Below are 15,924 nucleotides of genomic sequence, written 5' to 3'. Positions count from 1 at the left end.
CGTTCAACCAGAACTACCCATCAAGATTTGGTCAGAACTGCCATGTGGTTGGATGGACACAACAGCTCTAGGGCACAAATGAATTTAGCTAAGCCTACTAAAGGCTTAAAGTACCAGCTTAAGGACATCTAGCAGGATTGAGGCTCAGGGTTGACCATGTGGTATATGCAATGAACCAATGGTCATAGATACAGTGCTATGCCCCAACAGCTAGAATTTATGACTCTAGAACCAAGAAGTAGGATTGGCCCCTTTTGCCATCCCAGTGACTCATGGTGGAACGTGTGTGCTTCCCCTCCCTCCAAATTTAGGTTCTACTGGATAAGAAGTCCTGATTCCCATGCTGAGGCATAAGAACACTTTCACCAGGGAAACAAAATAACCTGGTACTTCTTGTATTTGGGAAACAGTAGACCAAAAAAGAAATTTCCATACTGGCAGCAGTAAGTGACCCATGGAGCTAGGGTTGCTGCTACACAATGGGGCAAAAGGGGTAATGTCTGGAGTCCAGGGGATTCACTGGAGCATCTCAGTGCTTCCACTTCCAGCCCAACTGTAAACATGCAATTGCTACAACAAAGGGTTGATGATGATAGAGTAACTAAGATTCTGGTCCTTAGAAATGAAGGCTATGGTGACTCCATCTGGCTAGCAATCTAGACCTGCTAAAATGATGGCCAAGGAAGGGAAATCTAGTAAGTACATTGAGGGGAGATGAATGGGCCAGTTGCAACAGTATGTACTGTAGCTTGTTCCCTTAATGGTCCATACTGAGTGTTCTGTAGATTGTACACAGCCATCACCTTGAAGGACATGTTATAGATTGGACTGTGTATGTACAAACAGATCCAAGCAGTGCATGAAGTGGAGAAAGAAATCCTATACCTCTTGTGCCTGCCTCACAACCTCTTGGTCCACCTTTTAACTCTACTGCTGCCACTGTCAGCTGCATGCAGGTGTGACCTGACAATACTTTACTTCAGCTGCACATCACTTGCTTTCTGCTCTAAGCTTCCTTTCTCCTGCATGTGTGATGCCTGTAAAAACAGCCATTCCAAGGTATGTCCATACCCTGATGTACAAGAGAATTGCATGGGATACGCCTTGATCAATGGAGACAAGACAAATATTTGCTTTTCCCACATCTGGTTGGAAAATTCAATGTATATTCCACAGGGCTTCTCAGAAGGTCCCAAGTGGGAGCCCGTTACTCTCAGAGGTAACAGGTTCATGGCACATGTTTGCTGGCTTTCCCTCCTTCCATGTTTCACTCTTCCCAATCTTCTATTCCTTTGGATCACTTCCTAACATAAACTACCTGCATAGAAGCCTTTCCCTCAGTTTCTGCCTTCTGGGGCAACTCAGGCTAATGCAAGCATCAAATCAAAGTGTAGTCGTATAGTCGTGAATGGCCTTTGAAAGTTAAGACCAATATACCATCTAAACCAGCCCTACAGAGCATGCTGACTATCTATAGCACTTTACTCTGCCTTTGTGGTGAAATTATCACCCTACTGTTTCCAGACTTAACTACAAAGCACAATACTGTTACTTCATTGTCATCTTCATGACCCTGAGGTCGTAGGCTATCTCCATGCTATAGATGAGCATATGGAGGCCCAGTATCCCAACTATTTAACTTGAGCTAGGATTCTAGCCCAGATTTGACCTCCAAAGCTCACGCCCCTAACCATTATATTTCTGTTCCTCAGCAAGACCTCCTCTCTCCATCTCCTCACCCCACAGTAGCCCACAATCCAGCCATACCTAACACACCTTGCCCTTTCATGCTTGTTTTGTCCTGTCAGTCTTGTGAACTTCAGAGCCTAGATCAAATGCCACCTCCCTAAATTCCTCAGGTGGAACTGCTTCTCATCAGCTTGCCTACATCATTTTCCTGAATCTCGATTGTATTTTTTACATTGGTGTTAGTCTGGCTGCATTTACCACTGCAGCTGGGGCCAGACAAGGGCTTAGGTATTAAATAGTACCAGACAGGTAGTAAGCACTGAAATAACTGTTCAATAAACAGCTGTTAGAGAATGTACTCCTTAAGAACAGGCTCTGTCTTATTGACTGTTGTATTCTCTGCACATAACATAATGCCTGGCTCATAGCTAACACTTGCTTGTTGAACAACTGATTGTAGAATCTGTACTCTAAGAGCTCACAGTTTAATGAGGAAAGAGATTTATGTTCATTCATTCAACGTCCAGCAAATGTTTGCTGTCACTTTGACAGCAGTGATTCCCAACACAGGCCGCTTCTGCTTCTGTGTTGTTAGGGTGTTAATAAGTTTTTAACATTGAATCAAGGTAATACTAAGAAAGAGAAACTACTACTTAATGATTAATAGACGATTTATTTAGGCAGGAATACATATAGTCATCATTGCCAGACTTAACGTGAGAGCTGAAATGTTCGATCCAATTTTCCTTCCCGGATAAGTTTTTCTTTCCTATCCTGTATAGACAGAAAAAAAGTATATTAAAAACAATATATTCTGCCAGTTGGCAATATTAGATAAAAATAAATAATAAAAAAGACAAAAAAACTGCATTTTGGCACAACCCATGTACAAATGACAAAGAGAATGAAACACTCCAAACCTAATTGCAATCCCACTGTCTAAAGCCCAGGGAGCGTGCGAAGAAATAGTAATCTAAGGAACTAAAGAGACAGTAAGAAAATGCTCCTATTCAAAAACATCTTACTCACATCTTAGTCATTAGAAATATATTACCCCACTTAAAAGCATACACTGAAAGCAAAATGCAAACACTTTCTGGGAAAGTGTGGACTACCTTTCTGCTAAGTAGATCATTTACCAGATAATCAAAATACACGAGCTCTAATGGGAAAGCAGATGGGCCAGTTAAAGACAAAGCTAGACGAGTGGGCTCCAGTAGCAACACAAGCCTGGGGGCTGCAGCTCAGGCTTTAGTACCAGATGTGGAACAGTTTGGTGCCAAAGATCAGCTTGACTTTCTCTACAATCATATACCCAGGCTGCTGACGGCAGCTATTCCCCACAGGCAGCTTGTGCTTCTCTGTTCCTAGAGTATTAATAGGTTTTAACATTAATTGGCAAAATGTGACCAACGTAAACAGAATTCACACAAACAGGAAACGCACTAAATGATTTATGTATTCTGCTAATACTTCACCCAATAAACATCATCTTTTTTAAAAACAAATGAACTAAGAAAAATAGACAAAGGTAACTGAAAACTTTGTTTTAACTCCTGCTGGAAAGGAATAAAGATGAAAGAAGAGAGGAAGGGAAGGCAGCGTACAGCCCCAAGGTGGGAGGGGCACTGGTGGAGAAGGAGCTGCAGCTGGGCCCTAGCGAGGGACCCTGTCACTCAAATACTAAACATCTGGTCTGAATACTTACCCTGTCAGTTTTGATAATACAATATAGGAAGATGAGGGGCCCGATTCCAAACAGAGCTCCCATGAGTGAGTTTTTAGGAGTGGGTCTGAAATTAGGATAGACATTTGTTGTTCTTGCATAGGTCCAACGAAGCAAGGCAGGATTTTCCTAAAATTAATGAAAACAAAAAGCTATAGATCACATTGAGAAACAAATTCATAGGGACTTCTGTGAAGGAGCACAGACACATTTTGTTCTCTAGAACAGTTAAGGGTATATCATGAATACTCCTAAACAGTTTCAGGAAAGATCTTCCATTTCTGGTGTTTTTTGAATTCTGATGGTCGTGTTCAAATCCTCCAGTATGTAGAAGGCTCATATCACCAATTAGCTTTCTGTTTACTTAAGAATCCTAATCTTTAAACTGTCATAGAAGCCACTTTTTCTCCCTTGTCATTTTTATCTATTCTTCTCTGGACTGTTTTTAGCTTCATTGTCAAGTGTGACCATCAGAACTACGCAGTATTCCCAATGAAGAGAAACAGATTTCATATGCTCTACCATGCTTTGTATTTTGTTTCCAGGATCCTTTCTAATGCTATTACCAAAATAGTCTTTCCAGGCTACAAATAAGCTGTAGGAAAATGAAGGAGGGGGTAGGCTAGCTGAACTGTAAGTTTTTTAAGCTGACTTGACTGATATTTTAAAAGCATTAATTCAGACATTTCACACTATTAAAAGTTTTGTAGAAAGGTCAAAGTTGTTAAAGAAAAATAATCAGACTGTCTTGGTTAAGAAAATAATTGTCCATTTTCATATATTTATACTAGAATAACTATCCATGAACAGCAAATCTACCCGCAAAAACATAATTAAATTTAATTAGCTAAATGCCCAAGTGATTTTACAAAATTAGTCTCCCCAATTAACTGACAGATAAAAATAAGCAAATAAAATCAGCTTTAAGACTTTAGTATATAACATGCATATTCAAGGTCCTAACCAACATCAAGAAGTCATGATTTGTAGAACTAAAATAATTTCACAGTCATATTTCAAACTAAATTACAACAATTTTACTCTGAGATAATCAGCTGCAGCTCAGAAGTTTCAAAAACAAAAAACCTTATAATGGAAATGCTCCTGGTTCCTTTCAGTCAGACTGAAATTCTTCAAGGGTGTAAGCACTCACTACTAGATACAAAGTCCCAACATATCTTCTGCTCTTCTAGAAACTATTGATGTTATCATACCACATTAAAATGAAAGCACATGCAGGTTTTCTGCAGCATTGTTTATTATTATGCCTATACTGCCAACAAGAAGAAAGAGGGTAAAGACACAGATGTAGGTCCAAGAGGATGTTAAAGCTCAATAGCTGAAAGGATTAATGCATCTATTTTTACATCCTTTCTGCTATAAATGTATTTGAATGACTATCAAATGGCAGACTTCTCAATCTGCTAGTCACTTCTCTGTGCTTTAATATCTGCCAGATCTGTCTTCCAGAAACAGACATTTCATTTCATAAAAATACCAATTGCCCCATGACCATAGTTCATTAAGCCCAGTAATGTTATTAAGAGAGGTTCCAAAAGACACACTAGGAAGAGTTTTCCTCCTCTGACATCACTAAAAGTCCAGTGGACTCTCAGTAGCATCTGACATGGTGAAAACTCCTGGAAATCATTTCTTCACTTGACTTCCAGGCCCACACCTGTTTGGATTTCCTGCCAACTCTATGGCCATTTTCTCTTCATCTCTTTGCTCTTTTCCTCCACATCTCCCCAATCTCTTAATATTGGACCTCAGACCTTGCTGGTCTTTCCTATCTACATTTACTCCCTTGACGATGTCAAGGGAGTAAATAATCTTTAAATAATCTATCTAAAGGCTGATGATTCCCAACGTGTTACCTCCAGCCCTGTAACTCTACCCTGAACTCCAGACTCAATATCCAACCAACTGCTCAACTCTGACATACAGTCTATCAGGCGTCTAAAATGTCACATATCCCAAACTGATTTCCCAATAGTCTACTCCACCTCCATACCTTCTCCTCTCACATTCCTGTGTTTCTTAGTAAAAGGCAACTTCATTCTTAAAATCACTTAGGTCAAAAACCTCAGAGTCATCCTTGACTCCTCTTTCATACACCACATCCAGTCTATCAGCAAACTTGGTTGGCTCTACTTTTAAAATACACCCAGAATCTACCATTTCTCACTGCCTTCTGCCACCACCCTGGTAGCCACTATCAACAGATTGTATTACTACAAAAGCCTCCTAGTCTCCCTGATCCTGTCCTTTCCCCCATAGTCAATTCTCAACTAAGCAGCCAGAGAACTTGTTAAGTCCAGATCACGAAATTCTCTATTCAGTAAAAGTCCTTACAATGACCTATGAGGCCTGGTGTGATCTTGTCCCACTCTGCCCTCACCTTTCTCCACTTGAATCACAATGGTCTCTCCAGTGTTTTTCAATTAACCTGACACTCTCCTGCCTAAGGCCCCTTGCACTTGCTGTTCCCTGATGCTGCTTTCCTAGAGAGCTAGGTCCCTCACCCCACTTCTTTCAGATCTTTATTCAGATGTCACCTTCAAACGGAGGCCTTCCCTGAGCCTAAGATTGTAGCTACCTCCCTCCCCTACTACTCACTCACACTCCAAATCTCCCCTGCTTTATTTTTTTTTTTAATCATTTACCACTACCTAATATGTTAAATGATTTTAACTGTTTAACTTGTTTCTTGTCTCCCCTACTAGAAAGTTCGTTCTACAAGGACAGGAATTTTTGCCTGTTTTGATCTCCATTGTTATCTTGGCATGTAAAATAGGGCCATAATAGACTCTGAGCAATTATTTACTGATTCAATCAATCATTCTTAAAGATTAGGCAAGATGGCCGGGCGCAGTGGCTCAAGTCTGTAATCCCAGCACTCTGAGAGGTAGAGGCAGGAGGATCGCTTGAGCTCAGGAGTTCAAGACCAGCCTGGGCAACATGATGAAACTCCATCTCTATAAAAAATACAAAAAATTAACCGGACATGGTGGCGCATATCTGTGGTCCCAGCTACTTGGAAGGCTGAGGTGGGAGGACAGATTGAGCCCAGGAGGCAGAGGTTGCAGTGAGCCGAGATCGCACGACTGCACTCCAGCCTGGGTGACAGTAAGATCCTCTCTCAAGAAAAAAAAAAAAATTAGGCAAGACAATTTACATGTATTGATTAATAAATGATAGTGTCACACACTCATTTAATCAACAAAACCAAAGAGACTGGTAGTATTACCTCTATTTACACATGAGAAAATTGAAACTACCCTGAGGCATATAGCTAGAAGATAGAAGATCTTGGTTTCAATTTCAGGTCTGAGGCCTTATTCTCTTTTAATGCATCACACTAACACATCAAACCCAATCATGTGAGTTTGTAATAAATGTGTCTTTCTGCACCCTCTTCCCAAGTTAACAAGGTTCTGGCTGGAGACAGTACAGCCAACTAGTTAAAAGCAGACGCTGTGGGTTACACAAACCAGGGTTAGAATTTTGCTCTATCACCTGCTAAAGGGGCACCTCTATATGACCTACTTGTCCTTCCCATGTTGTCTTCTCATCTGTAAAATGGGGACAGTAGTAGAGCTTAATTATCCAAATAGTTGTGATATGTAAAGTTTACCACAGTGCCTGGCACACTTGTAACTTTCATTCAATCCTCATAACTTCCCAAAATTCCAAAACACCAATGCAACGTGTGGGAAATGTCCTGTTCTGTTAACATCGTATTTGACCTACTTAGCTCCCGTATAGAAAACTATCTGATAGAAGCATACCTGTTAATTACCAGTTTACTGGGCATATATTATGTGCTGGGAATGTTACACAGACTATCTTATTTAACCTCATAATTCTATAAAGAATGCACATCATTTATATATGAAATCAGGAAACTATAATTCAGAGGAGTTAAAGTTGCCCAAAGTAACAGACTTAGCCAATGAGTAGTGCTTTGGGTTCTGACTCCAAAGCCTAGAACTTCAACAAGCTGCAGGGTCTTTAAAAGATGCAGGCTGAAGGAATCACTGTATTCCCATCAGGAGAGAGCAGTATCCCTATGAGGTGTGAACTGAAAAGTAAACACCAGCTCTTTAAAATTTTTTATATATATATGCATATACATATATATATAGAAACATTTTCTGAACACGCCTTACGAACTAGGCACTGTGCTAGGCCAGTCACATGCTCGATCTCATTTAATCCTAACAGCCTGAAAAAGAGTAAGCACTATATTACGCCCATTTTGCAGACAGAAAATCGAGGATAAGCAGAGTGAGGATAAGTAAGGTCACGCAGGCAGGAAGTGGTCAAGGATTCAAACCGAGCCAGGTCTGACTCCAGAGCCGGTCCTCTCGAGGGCCAAGCTCTGGCAAAGGTAAAAGGGTAGTGAGTTGGCTAGGCCTCGAAGAAGACCTGCGTCTGCGATACTGATCGGGAGCGGTGGCCGACCCATTGCGTGGTCTCTCTCGGTCTCTCCCAGGACTCGGACCCTATTCCCGCCCTGCAGGCCCCGCACTCACGATGAGCCCTCGGCGGTTGGGATCGTTGTACTGAAGCAGGTACTCTCGTTTCAGCCGGGCTCTTATGGCCAACCGCTCGGCTTGCGCCCGCCGGGTTTCCGGAGATGTGTCATATTCAGCTGGGTCGAGGGTCGAGGGCAGAGCGGCCAGGCGCGACGACTTATACTTTGTGAACGACATCTTGGCGCCCCAGGGCACAACTGCGCCTGCGCGATTCTCAGGCCCTTTGTCTATGTTCACCTTCAGCTTCGGGAAGTGCGCCTGCGCGTTAGCAGGGGTTGGCGGTGGCGTTAACAAGGAGCTCCGCCTCTTTCTCCTACCTTCCTGAACACGGCCGCGTTCGCTCAGTGATATGCGCATGCGCGAAGTGCTCTTCTCACAGTGCGCCCTGCCCCACCGCCGCTCCCTACCTATTCAACTGTCACACGGCTGCTTCTTCCTAGCAGCCTTGTCTCTATTGACATAACCAGGGCCTATTATGTAAAGTTGAGCTGTGTGGGACTAGCTGTGGAGTCAGAAGTCCGGGTTTTCAGTGTGGGTCTAACAGTGCTGTGTCACTTGGATAAGTCACTTAACGTCTCTGAGTTTCCTTTACATTATCCTGGAGATAATGACTCCTGTCCACCTAGCAAAGTTGTGAGGATTAAATAAGCTAACAAATAGATTAAGCAAAACAGAATTCCCTACCCAAGAAGAAGAGAATAAGCTTTTCTGTACGTTACCATGCTAGATTCATACAACATTAAGTGTAAACTTATTTTTCACGGGTAAGAAATAATGATTAATAGGAAAAATGATGTTATAAGAGAAATGTTGCCTGACTGACTATAGAAGGTCAGGAAGAAAATGAGGTATTGAATAAAACTCATGAGGAAATATCTTAGTTAAAATACTAAAACCTCTTGCCTAAAATCCTTAGCACTCTTCAGATGCAAAGAATTAAAAACATCTTTACAGGTATGAAAATACTCATAGGGGCATTGTATCTTATTGTAAAAGACAATCTGGGGCGAAAACTGAAGTAATCAGAAATAAAACCTTCTCTATCCTCGCTGTCCTTCCCTCTCCCCCAATTACCAAACAGAAAAAAAGCAACTTCAAGTTTCACAGCAGGGTCTTTGGGTTTCCCTCCTCAGGGGAAAAAATGTAAACAATGTTTCCATAACTCGGGCAAAGAAAGATGAATCAAAGAGAGCCCAGCTTGGCTGAAATGTCTGGGGGCATGTAGTTATGTTGGGAAATAGTTGCTAGAAAAGGGACCTAGAAAGTGTTGGCGTTTGAAATGATGAGAAGCAGCACTGCTGTCAAATTTATTCAACATTTTAATACTGTGTTAAAATGTTTATTAAGCACCCACCGCGTGAAGCACACAGCACACTAGTCAGTGTTAAGTCAGTCTTCTAGGCTCAGTGGGGGAAATCCAGACAAAATGGAAGATGAGGTGTTTGTCTTCCAGGTGCTGACAATCAAGCAGTACAGAAAGAACGGGCAGAAATGGTAATATTTGCAAAGTAGTCTAATGTCCAGATGAATATAGAGCAAAATGGACTCATGAGAATGCAGGCTGAGGGAATGTAGAATAAATGAACACAAGACGAGTTACTCAGACTCAATTTTAAAGGAGAAAAAATAGGAAATTCTGACTTGTTCAAAGGTGTTTTGAAATATTAAGAAAATAATACGATGTGAAAAGCAGGAGCAGGTTATAAAATTCTAAAGACTACATAAAGTTTCAGAAAGCTGTGTAGATTAGACACTGATCTAGGAAGGAGAGCATGTAAAAACAACAAAAGGATAAAGGAATGAGTCCAGCGAGTACGAACTGAGGCGGTGCAGGCGAGCTCCAAAGTGGGGCTTAGGCAGCCAGGGTACTTGGCTTTGCCCAGGAAAGAATTCAAGGGCAACCCGGAGGTAGAAGAAAACCATTTTATTGAAGAGGCGGTGTTCCAGCTTTGGTGGTGTCACAGCCGTGACTGCTCCTGTAGAGCAGAGCCACCTCATAGCCAGAAAGCACCAGCTCAGACCAGCTTTCAGTAACATCTATACCCACATTTATTACCACTTTTAATAACATGCAGATTAAGAGGCAGTTTCGCGGGGCACGGTGGCTCACGCCTGTAATCCCAGCACTTTGGGAGGCCAAGGCGGGCGGATCACGAGGTCAGGAGATGGAGACCATCCTGTCTAACACGGTGAAACCCTGTCTCTACTAAAAATACAAAAAATTAGCCGGGCGTGGTAGCCTGTAGTCCCAGCTACTCGGGAGGCTGAGGCGGGGGAATGGTGTGAACCCGGGAGGCGGAGCTTGCAGTGAGCCGAGATAGCACCACTGCACTCCAGCCTGGGCTACAGAGCGAGACTCCGTCTCAAAAAAAAAAAAAAAAAAAAAAAAAAGAGACAGTTGATGCAGACATTTCTAGGCAAGGGGTAGTAACTTTTGGGTCATCAGGTCATTGCCCTGGAAAGGGGTGGTAACTCCCGGGTGTTGCCATGGCAATGATGAACTGACACACTGCTGTGCCTATCTGATGGAAAGCGGCTTCCACCTCCGACCTGTTTAGGCTAGTGCTCAATTTGGTTCGGTGTCCGAGTTCTACCTCCTACCTCAAAACCAGCTGACTAGGTTAAAGAAGATTTCTTAAGGTTACTATAAAGAGAGAAAGCTTTGGATGAGTTAAAGTAGCTATTACCACACTTGCCTGATTATCACGAGGATTGCTTATAATGAGTGTTAAAAATAGGGAGTTTAGCCAGGTGTGGTAGCATGTACCTGCAGTCCCAGCTACTGGAAGCCAGAAGATCCCTTGATCCCGGGAGTTTAAGTCCAGCCTAGGCAACATAGTGAGACTGCACCTCTAAAATAATAATAATAATAATGAAGTCAAAATAATTAGTAAATTAAAATAATGGAATTTTTTTTTAACTCCTAATTCGTGTCCTCCACCTGGAGATTCAAAACTGGTATGGCATAGGAACCCAAGAGTCTGTATTTTTTACAATTTCCAGTGGGGGAGTGGTGGTATTAAAATATATTGCAGGCTTGTAAAACAGAGATGAGTACAAAAGGTCTTTCTTTTCCAAAGATAATTGGTACCAGAAAAGACCCTCTTAGAGTGAATCCATTAAAAATAGAGACGTAGATTCCATAGTGAAAGAGTGAAAGAAAAAGACTTGATTTGAACTTTATATTGAAAAAAATTCAACCAAAACTTATAAAAATGAATTTATCTTATATTTAACACTCTAGGTTACAGTTGCAAGTATGTGCTAATTCTGGGAACTCAAATGTTTTGGAGGAGGGACATAATTTTTTATATGGCTCATTGTCCTTCACTGTGCATTTGATTTTAGCAGCAGGGTCTTATTTGCAGAAGTTTTGGAGACGTTTATCTAGTTTTCCTGAAGTCCTCTCTTAATCCTTTGAAATCAGATTATTTCCTTTTGATGTATTGATGTCAACATCGTTCTCATTGATTTTCTCTTTTTCATTTGTTATCTGGTCCAACTCTGTGAAGTCCTCCTTTATTAATGACTTTGCATGTGGATCCAGCACTTTACTAACATCAATTTCAAGGTCATGAAATTCCACATCTTTTGCAAATTTGCGATTTTAATTTGCAATAGATTTCAGTTGCATTTGAGGGCTGACTATTTCCGAATGAATGACCAGGATTTTGATAGAAGTGAGTATAGGCCCTAAGGTTAAAAGACTGGACAATTTAAGTGGGGAAAAATTTCACAAGTTGTCATTTCATCAATGAATATTTTCTGTTTTGAAGCCTTTTACTTCCTAAGAAACCTCCTAACAGAATTTATCAGGTCATGGGTTACAAGGACAAAGTATATGTACCTGTGTTTGGCTGGAAGAAGGAGGATGATGTGGTGAAGTGAAGAAGGAATGCAGATGGGAAGGGGTGGTTGAGTTATGTTGATAGGGCAGCGTTTTGGGGAACAGGTGGATATAGAAACTGTAAGAAAGGTGAATCCAGAAGGCACTGTATTATCTTGCTTTTTCCTCTATAGAATACAGTATTACAACAAGCTTGCCATCTGAAGAGGTAAACAAAGTGTATGCAGTCAAAATACATAGGAAAAAACATAGAGGTATATCAGAAAATTAATATAAATATTTTATTATTTCTTTTATATATTTCATTTTGTGATGTTTATGTTTTAAATTTGTAATTTATTGTGATTTTTCTCATTTATATCTAATGGTGTTTGTAATTTTGTGTAATTCTTCTTAAAGAAGCTTCCTCCAAAACCTGGATCTTCCTCAAACCTGGATCTTCCTGTTAGTCTTATTAAGGCTGCAAGGAAGATACACAGAGTGCTGTGTGAATTAATTTAATTGGCAAGAAGATCCAGGAACATGGGGTAGCAAGGACAGTCATCTATTTGGTTGTATAGCCAACCTGGGACCTTGCCTCCCAATATTGGAATGAACAGCAGCCCTAAGGGAGAATAAGAACAATATTTTAGGGTTTTCAGGGTCCTATTTGAGCTTGATAACCCACTTTGTATTTGTTTACCTAGCACTTACTCTTCCTCCAAAAGAAGACATTACTGGGTCAGTTTGACACTTCAATCTAGATTGCCCCCAAAGCACCACATGGGAGACTGGCTTTCATTGTATCCAACTCCTCTGTAGTTCTGTTGACTTGGGCACTGTCCTGATCCAATTCATGAATAAGCATACAACTGTTTTCACCCAATAGGTATACCTAAGTCACAGAAGTTTATGATATTTAGAAAAGACCCATCTAGGACTACTTCCTACGTGGTAATGTATCCAGCAGGCACTTTGAGACTACAAGGTCTATCCATGACAAACATGTGTTACTTTCTATATGTTTTTACTATGGCTTTGTAATGTCTTGTTATTTCATGGGGCAAATCCCTCTGTTTTATTATAGTTCAAAATTGTCTAAGTTACATTTGTTCCTCTTCTCTTTCAGATGAATTTTAGAATTAAGTTATCAAGTCCTATGAAAAAATCCATTGAGATTTTTATTGGAATTGCACTAAATTTATAGCTTGACTTGGAGAGAATAGACATCTTTGTAAATATTATATCTTCCCATCGTGATCATTAGTCAGATCTCCTTTCACATCCTTCAATCATGTTTTGTAACTTTCTCCATAAATAACTCTTGCCTCTTTAATACAGTAATAGATTTTTATTGCTGCTATTGTTTACTTTTCCAATTACATCTTCCAGTTGGTTATTGCTGGGATATAGGAATATTATTGATTTTTATATGCTTATCTTGAAATCAGTAACCTTGTTAAAATTTTTATTAGTCCTATTAGCTTTTCTCTACATTCGTTAGGATTCATCTATGTAGTCAGTCATATCTCGTGCAAATAGCAGTCTTGCCTTTTCTTTTCCAAGTCTTAAACTTATTTTCTGTCTCTCTCCTATTGCATTCTCTAGGACGACCTGTAGTCCAATGTTGCATAATAGTGGAAATAGGTGGTCTCCTATCTTGTTCCCAACTCTAATAGAATATCATCTGATATTTCACCATCATATATGATGCTTACTATAAATTTTGACAGAAACCCTTTATTGGGTTAAGAAAATTCCCTTATATTCCTTGGCAAAAGGTTTTTTTTTTTTTTTTTTTTTTTTTTTTTTTTTTTTAATCATGTATGGGTGTTTAATTGATCAAATGCTATTTCAACATTTTTAAGATCTATTATCTGTTTTCTTCTCTATTAGTCTATTAAAAAGGCAGATAACCTTGGTAAATTGTTCTGATGTGGAGTTGTTTTGCATTCTGGAATTAACCCTATGTCATGGCCATGATGTATGTTTCTTAATATGCTGATGAATTACATTTGTTGGTATTTTACTTTGAATTTTGTCATTTATGTTTATAGGTGAATTGGCTCTAAAGGTTTTTTTAAGCTTATTTTGTTCTTGTCTAGTTTTGTTGTATTTACATGAATACATGGGATATACTTCCTTTCTTTTTAATGGGGGTAGCATATTTACATGAAATGAGTTAGATAGATTTCTCTCTCTTTTTTTTTTTTTTTTTTTTTTTTTCTTTTTTTAACTCTCCAAAACAGTTTGTGTAAGATAGGGACTATCTATTTGATGAAAGCTTGGTGAATTAACTTGTATAACTATCTGGGCCTTCAATGTTTTTTGCAGGGGAGATTTTTGGCTATCATTTTAATTTCTGTAATGGTTGTTGGTTTGTTCAGTTTTTCTCTTTCTTCTTGAATTGATTTTGATAATTTATATTTTCTCAAATATCTTGTTTTAAATGTACTGCCATAGAGTTTCTGATCTCATCCTATGAATTTTTTCAATCTCCACTGTCTTTATAATTATGTTCCTCCCTTTACTTCTAATATTATTGCTTTTTCCTTCATCCATTCTGCTAGAGGATTGTCTACCTTGTCTTTTAATAGAACTCATTTTTAAGATTTTATTTTTTAGAGCAGTTTTAGTTTCACAGCAAAATTAAGAGGAAGATACAGGTCCGTATACCACCTGCGCCCTCACATAGATAGCCTCCCCCATTATCAACATCCTCCACCAGAGTAGTATATTTGTTACAGTTGATGAACGAACATTGACATCATTATTACCCAAAGTCCATAGTTTACGTTGTGGTTCACTCTTAGTGTTGCACATTCTATGTATTGGACAAACCTATAGTGACACATATCCAATGTTATAGTATCATACAGCTTATTTTCCCTGCCCTAAAAATTACCCATGCTCTGCATATTTAACCTTCCTCTCACCTTCTCACCAACCTCTGGCAACCACTGATCTTTTTCTCTTTCCATAATCTTGCCTTTTCTAGAATGTCAATAGTTGGAATCCTACGGTATCTGGCCTTTTCAGATTGTCTTCTTTCACTTAGAAATATGCATTTAAGGCTCCTTCATATCTTTTCATGGCTTGATAGCTCATTTCTTTTTAGGGCTGGGTAACATTCTATTGTCTTCAGGTACCAGAATTTATTCATCCATTCACCTACTGAAGGACATCTTGGTGGCTTCTAAGTTTGGGTAATTATGAATAAAGCTACTATAAACATCCACATTCAGGTTTTAGTGTAGATATAAGCTTTCAACTCCTTTAGGTAAATACCAAGTAGAATAATTGCTGAATTGTATGGTAAGAATATGTTTAGTTTTCGCCGGGCACAGTGGCTCACGCCTGTAATCCCAGTACTTTGGGAGGCCAAGGCAGGTGGATCACCTGAGGTCAGGAGTTTGAGACCAGCCTGGCCAACATGGTGAAACCCCTTCTCTACTAAAAATACAAAAATCAGCCAGGCATAGTGGTGGGTGCCTATAATCCTAGCTACTCGGGAGACTGAGGCACAAGGTTGGTTTGAACCCGGGAGGCAGAGGTTGCAGTGAGCTGAGATCGCACCACTGCACTCCAGTCTGGGTGACAGAGTTAGAATTTATCTCACAAAAAAAAAAAAAAAAAAAAAAAAGAGTATATTTAGTTTTATAAGAAAGCATCAAACTGTCTTCCAAAGTGGCTGTACCATTTTGCATTCCCAAAAGCAATGAATGAGCATTCCTGTTGCTCCACATTCTCTCCAGCATTTGATGTTGTCAGTGTTCTGATTTTGACAATTCTAATAGGTGTATAGGGGTGGCTCATTGTTGTTTCAATTTGCATTTTCCTGATGGCACATGACATGATGCATCTTTTCATGTGTTTGTCATCTGTGTGTCTTCTTTGATGAGGTGTCTGTTAAAGTCTTTGGCCCAGCATTTATTTATTTATATAGTGTTGGCTATTCTGTGTCTTTTGCTGCTGCATATAAACCTTAGAGTCAGATCGTTGATATCCACAAAGTAAATTGCTAGAACTTTGATTGGGATTCCATTTTTATTTAGTTAATCATTTCTAATCAATAATTTTTCCTCTCCTTTTCTTGCACTTACTCTAATGTCTTTCTTCCAGATTTTTAAACTGAATGCTTA

The 15,924-nt window shown here is 39.7% G+C and overlaps 1 protein-coding gene across 1 annotated transcript; it reads right to left on the bottom strand.

Moving 5' to 3' along the window:
• Nucleotides 1–2,342: 2,342 nt before the first annotated feature.
• Nucleotides 2,343–8,189, bottom strand: NDUFB4 (NADH:ubiquinone oxidoreductase subunit B4). Its single transcript, XM_010387086.2, has 3 exons — nucleotides 7,954–8,189; nucleotides 3,398–3,544; nucleotides 2,343–2,463 (listed from the first exon to the last, which is right to left on the bottom strand). The coding sequence occupies exons 1-3, from the start codon at nucleotides 8,131–8,133 to the stop codon at nucleotides 2,401–2,403; spliced, it is 390 nt and encodes a 129-aa protein (XP_010385388.1). The 5' UTR covers nucleotides 8,134–8,189; the 3' UTR covers nucleotides 2,343–2,400.
• Nucleotides 8,190–15,924: the final 7,735 nt, after the last annotated feature.

This window comes from Rhinopithecus roxellana, chromosome 1, assembly GCF_007565055.1.
Source record: "Rhinopithecus roxellana isolate Shanxi Qingling chromosome 1, ASM756505v1, whole genome shotgun sequence".
NCBI lineage: Eukaryota > Metazoa > Chordata > Mammalia > Primates > Cercopithecidae > Rhinopithecus > Rhinopithecus roxellana.
Note: the sequence above shows the minus strand (reverse complement) of the source record. Positions and strands in the feature narration are given on the sequence as shown.

What these genes read in the sequence shown, in the direction of transcription:
- NDUFB4 (XM_010387086.2), bottom strand. Translation starts at nt 8,133, where the DNA reads ATGTCGTTCACAAAGTATAAGTCGTCGCGCCTGGCCGCTCTGCCCTCG. An exon ending in CCAACCGCCGAGGGCTCATC is followed by an intron (nt 3,545 to 7,953) that starts GTGAGTGCGGGG and finishes CATTAATTTTAG; the next exon opens with GAAAATCCTGCCTTGCTTCG. An exon ending in GTATTATCAAAACTGACAGG is followed by an intron (nt 2,464 to 3,397) that starts GTAAGTATTCAG and finishes CTGTCTATACAG; the next exon opens with GATAGGAAAGAAAAACTTAT.